General features: G+C 42.9%; 1 protein-coding gene across 1 annotated transcript in view; it reads left to right on the top strand.

Moving 5' to 3' along the window:
- The window catches only part of NPHP3 (nephrocystin 3), a 161,634-nt gene that overhangs the window by 99,376 nt on the left and 56,258 nt on the right, over positions 1-6,000 (top strand). The window contains 2 exon segments of the mRNA XM_075315193.1: positions 2,244-2,382; positions 5,043-5,207. Of these exon segments, the coding sequence (XP_075171308.1) occupies positions 2,244-2,382; positions 5,043-5,207 (304 nt within the window).

The raw sequence follows: 6,000 nt of genomic DNA, 5'->3' as shown, positions 1-6,000 counted from the left end.
GTGTCTCCGTGCACTGCTCAAGAAATGCTATTCCACTCAGCGACCACTGATTTTTACTATTTCACCCACTCTTACAGAAATATTGATTATCTGTAGCTGATCAGTGGCTGCTGAATGGATTCAGCAGTCACATGACACTGCAATATCATGTGGCTCACCAGGAATAAAATTACTAACATCGTGAAAACAGCAGTATACATTTTTTTCATTTTTTATGGAGCCCTGAATTGAATCTGTAAGGATTATTGAGTAGTGGACAGGGGCGTACATAGAAATCATGGGAGCCCCATAGCAGAATTTCCAACTATGCTCCTCCCCCCCCCCCCGCTCCAAAAAAACCCAAAACAACATAATAATAATATTTGCCTTTGTCACAGGAGAGCAAATTTCACAACTTTGCATCCCTTACAAAGTAATTTTCCTTCTATTGAAACCACAGGATTCCCTTTTATTGCAGCCATAAGGTATGATGGCAACAAAAGTGCCCCACAAATACTGTATTGCACCCCACAGTGAATTCCTCCACAGTATCCTCCACACGCAAAGTATGGTGACCCTACTGTACCCCCCTTCAACTGCCCCGGCAATGAATGCTGATATCAGCACTGTAAGTTCCTCAACTGGGACCCCCTACACACACACACACACACACACACACACACACACACAGCCCTCCATGCAGTATAAATAGGCATACATCCCTCCAAGTGGTGTAATTGCCTCCACACAGCCCTCCGTTCAGAATGATGGACACCACACAAACCTTAACACTGTATATCTACTTGCATACAGTATAATGACCCTCAAATAACTATAAAGTATAAAGGCTCCCTCATAGCCCTCCAAATATTATAATGGTTCCACAAAGCCTTCCATTTAGTATAATTGGCCTCACATGATCCTCCATAGAGTAATGGGCCCAAAATAGTTCTCCATTTAGTATAATGCTCCCCTCTTTAAGTATAATGGGTCCCAAATAGTCCTCCATATTGTCTAATGCACTCCATAGTCCTCCATGTATTATAATACACCTCATATTTCCCCATACAGTATAATGCACCCTATAGTTCTTCATATATTATAATACACTCCCCATAGTTATCCATATATTATAATGCACCCCCATAGTGCTCCATATATTAAAATGCACCATCCATGATCCTCCATATCATATAATGCACCCTCATAGGCCTCCATATATTATAGTACATTCCCCATATTTTATAATGCACCTCCCATAGTCCTCCATGTATTTATAATGCACACCTCATAATCCTCCATATAAAATAATGCACACCCCATATTGCTCCATATAATTTAATGCACCCATAGTTTTCCATATAGTATAATGCACCCCGATATTGCTTCATATAGTATTATGTAGCCCCATATTCCTTCATATAGTGTAATGAAGCCTCCATATTTGTCTTATAGTATTATACTGCCCCCATATAGTATTATGCAGCCCCCATATTCCTCCATACAGTATAATGCACATCCCATATTGTTCCATATAATATAATGGAGCCGCATATTCCTCCATATAGTATTATGCAGCCCCCATATTCCTCCATACAGTATAATGCACATCCCATATTGTTCCATATAATATAATGGAGTCCCATATTCCTCCATATAGTATTATGCAGCTCCCATATTGTTTAATGCACCCCCATGGTCTTCTGGCTACCATATACCCTCTAATTAAATACATACTAACCTCTCCTTGGTTCCCCCACTGCTCCGGTCTCCGTGCCGAGTGTCTTGCATTTTGCACATCTCAGCACAGCGTCGCACAGTAGTGACGTCATCGCGCTTCGCTGTGCTGAGACGTCAGAGCGCCGCAGACACCGCAAGAGAATGAGGAGAGAGGGAGCTCACTCTTTCATCATTGCTTTCAGCTGTATCAGCATCTGCGATGGGGGGGCGCAGGCAAGGGGGCCCTGTGCCCGCGTTCTCACTGGTCTCCACTGACTTATGGGCCCATAGCGGCTGCATGGCCTGACGCCATTGGCAGTAGGCCACTGGTAGTGGAGAACCCCTTTATCATGGTTGCCTTACCTTTTTAGTATGAGCTCACGAGCTGCAAAATTGCTGTTGTGATCTATAGTACACTACATTTGAGACAGGGGAAAGCATTATACTGAAGACATATGTGATTGACTAGTCACTGCTTTAGTCTTGTTCCTACAAAGATGTCAACATTGGATACCAATTGTAATGTAAATGTGTATTATGTTCAGGGCTGCAAACATGGGGGATGTTACAGATGTCTTGCCACTTTGCCTACAGTGTCAGGATACGGTATCTTTGTATCGACTTGCACTTCATGCAGTGCAGGAATTCCTGCCAACTGCACAAGACCGGGAGCTCATGAGAGAGGTAAGAGCCCAGCACCCAGCTGAAGCCTTAAATAATCACTAATATTTAATATGACATCTGTAGCATCATGTGTATAGGTAGTATGGTGAGCATTGAGGACTCAATAATAATAATTGCAAAAAAAAGTGCAATTGTTTTTGGGATATTTTATTAACTGACTTTACTATATGGTAAAAATGATGTGTCGGAGTGATGCTTCATGCCGATACGAGTTTGTAGACACCAATCAAGTATACTTTTTTACTTTTTATCTAAGGGGTTAAAAAAAAATCAGAAGTTTGTAGTGCTTTTGGTGCCATTTTCTGAGACCCATAGCGTTCTTATTTTTCAGGATTTGGGGCTTAGTGATGGCTTATTTTTTGTGTTTTTAAGCTGACTTTTTTAATTACAGTGGAACCTTGGTTTACAAGAACAATCCTTTCTGGGAGTGTGCTTGTAAACCAAGTTACTCGTCTAGCAAAGCAAGATTTCCCATAGGAAATCATTGGAATGCAGACAATTCATTCCACAACTTGTTCAATGTCCCATCCTGGTCCCCTATTGTACCATTCCACACATACACAAATGCGCACACGCACATATTCTGCTCGCCTTGCCTTCCGTTCCATCGCCAGCCTCCCGGTTCTTGTAGTTAGCCGGTACAGGATGTGTATCAGGTAACCAACACCACTGATGCCGCAACTTCCGCTGCAGCGCGCTGACCTCTCGGGCATGAGCCGCTTGCCTCTGATTGGTCAGCGCACTGCCTTTGAGTAGCGGCCGACAGCGGAAGTTTTCAATCATTGCGATGGTTATCTGATATACATCCTGTAGCGGCGAATTACAAGAACCATGAGGCTAGTGATGGAACGGAAGGTAAGGTGAGCATAATATGTGTGTGTGCGTGCGTGTTTGTGTGTGTTTGTGCGGACTGCAAGAGCAGGTTAGCGCACGTTGGAAGTACGGATCCGGAAGTGTGTGCGGAATTTGCTCGTACAGCAAAGCTTGCTCGTAAACAGAGTTACAAATTTACAGCAAGCTTTGCTCGTATAGCGAAATACTCGCAAACCAAGTTACTCGTTAACCGAGGTTCCACTGTATTTCATTTTTGTGCAGATGTAAAAAAAGAAAAGGAAAATCTGCGCATGTGCCATTGCTTCTCAGTCTTCACTGCAGTGTGTTGAATAAAATGGCACTGGAGATCGTAGTATGTGCATGCGTGGACTTGGCGCCATTTTAATGAAGACCTGAGTACTGTGGCAATGCGCATGCACCGCCAACAGCATCAATGGCGGCTTGATATTCAAATAAAGAAAAGGGGGTATACCAGAGGACGCCAGAGAACGAGAAATAAATGTGAGGACCCACCACAAAGACCCACTCATGTTGCACACGTCAAAGTGCGGTGCATTTCTGCAACTATGATTACAGATGTTGCATCAGCCGAGCATCACATCTTTCTATAACAGGTATGCCTGGATGCAGTATCTTACTGCCTGTACGGCACTGCCTTTACCTCATATAGCAAAATCCTGCTGGTTGGTCCTCTTTAAGCATAGATGAGAATTCCAGTAGTCATATCATACCAAAATGGGGACTATACAGAGTCTCTCAGACCCAGTGTGATTGTAGGACTCAAGGCAGGACTGTAAAAAAAAAGATTCTGCGTCAGACTTGCGTCATTGCGTGTAAAGCAGCCTTATCTAACGATGCGTCGTCGGGGTTACGGAATTCGTGACGCACATCCGGCCTCGTTAGCGACGTCGTTGCGTGTGACATCTACGAGCGACCGCTAACTATCAGAAATACTCACCAATCGCTGATCGTTGACACGTCGTTCATTTTCAAAATATTGTTGCTGGTGCTGGACGCAAGTTGTTCGTCGTTCCTGAGGCAGCACACATCGCTAAGTGTGACACCCCAGGAACAACGAACAACAACATTCATGCGTCCTCCGGCAACGAGGTGGGAGTGACGTGAATGTGGCTGCTCTCCGCCCCTCTGCTTCTATTGGTGGCCTGCTGTGTGACGTCGCTGTGATGCCGCACGAACTGCCCCCTTATAGAGGCTGTTCGCCGGCCACCGCGACGTCGCTAGGAAGGTAAGTCCGTTTGACGTGTCCTAGCGATATAGTTCGCCACGGGCAGCGATTTGCCCGTGACGCACAAACGACGGGGGTGGGTGCGATCGCTAGCGATGTCGCAGCGTGTAAAGCAGCCTTTAGTCTTCTCTCATTAGAATATGTCAAGCTTGGGAATAAAAGTATATTTTGAAAGATGGCAACGTTATTAAGGCACATGAAAGACTTAATTTGAATATTAGATTCGGTATACATAGCACTATACTAGCAGCTTTGGACATTCGAGGAACCTGTCCGGTTCCCTTGGAGTCAAGTTTTCATGATCCAAGGCTACTTCCATCTTCAAAAGTAAAGACTCCAGCTACATCTTTCTTGTTCTGTTTAACTTGCCTGAACTAGTGTCTTAGTTATAGTATTTTTCTTTGTTCTCTATTATGTCCTTTTTTTGGACATGTCTATTAAGTTGAGTACATGGTATAAAACAAGAGAAAAGCGCAAATCTGTGAGTGTGTTACAGATTCTTCTTCCCTATGTAACGTTAATGAAGTCAGTGACAGTATTGCTATTCTTATCCACTTATCTGTATTGTGTTTTATTACAGATTCTTAGTCTGATTAGTGTAAGCCACAATGGAGTGAGTGAATGTGAGCTGATGGAGCTCTGCCCTGGGCTGTCATGGCCAATATTGACATTTTTGGTGCTTCACCTTCATAAGATGGTTGTGCTTAGATATAGCTGTGGACTACTCCAGTTTCAACATCTCCAGGTATGATCTAACACTGTATATGTCTTAGATCATTAATCTACTTTAATATTACAACTTTTTTTTTATTTTATTTTTTTGTACATACTGTATGATGTGATGTTTAGATCTTTATTATTTTATAGACATTTATTATTTTGCCCTTCACAGGCTAAAAAAAACAGCCTGCAGCCACTCCAAAATTGGCGCATTCATTAGTTGTGCTGATTCTGGCCCTTCGCACCATCTCTTCCTGATTTTTGCCTTGGTGCTGTTGCAATCAGGGTAATGGGTTCTTGGGGATGATGTCAGCTGGCACAAAGTCCATGGGTTAGTAATGGAAAGGCGTCCATCAGACACCCCCATTACTAACCTAGTAAGTGTAATATTAAACACAGGAAAAATTAGTTTAATAAAGACTCCTTCACACTATCTCTCGTTGACCAATTTATTAAAAAAAAAACAAAACAACAAAACCGTGAAGATCTGCCGAAATCCATTGTGTAGTGGTCCCACAACATCCCCCAGATCCATACTCAAAACTATGTAGACTTTTTTTTTTTTTTTTTTAATTTATTCAGTTGAACTAGGCTAAATAGTGTTTAATCTAATAAGTAAATAAAAAAAAAACAGCAGGGGATTACCCCCATATTAGATAACCAGCCAAGGTAAAGCAGACTGCTGCGGGCTGGTATTATCAGGCTGGGAAGGTCCATGGTTATTGGGCCCTTTTCAGCCTAAAAATAGCAGCCCACAGCCATCCCAGAATTGGCACATCAATTGGTCTGAAATCTGCACACACTACCATTATATGTGG

The sequence above is a fragment of the Anomaloglossus baeobatrachus genome, chromosome 6 (genome assembly GCF_048569485.1).
Source record: "Anomaloglossus baeobatrachus isolate aAnoBae1 chromosome 6, aAnoBae1.hap1, whole genome shotgun sequence".
NCBI lineage: Eukaryota > Metazoa > Chordata > Amphibia > Anura > Aromobatidae > Anomaloglossus > Anomaloglossus baeobatrachus.
This window is presented reverse-complemented; position numbering and strand designations above follow the sequence as displayed.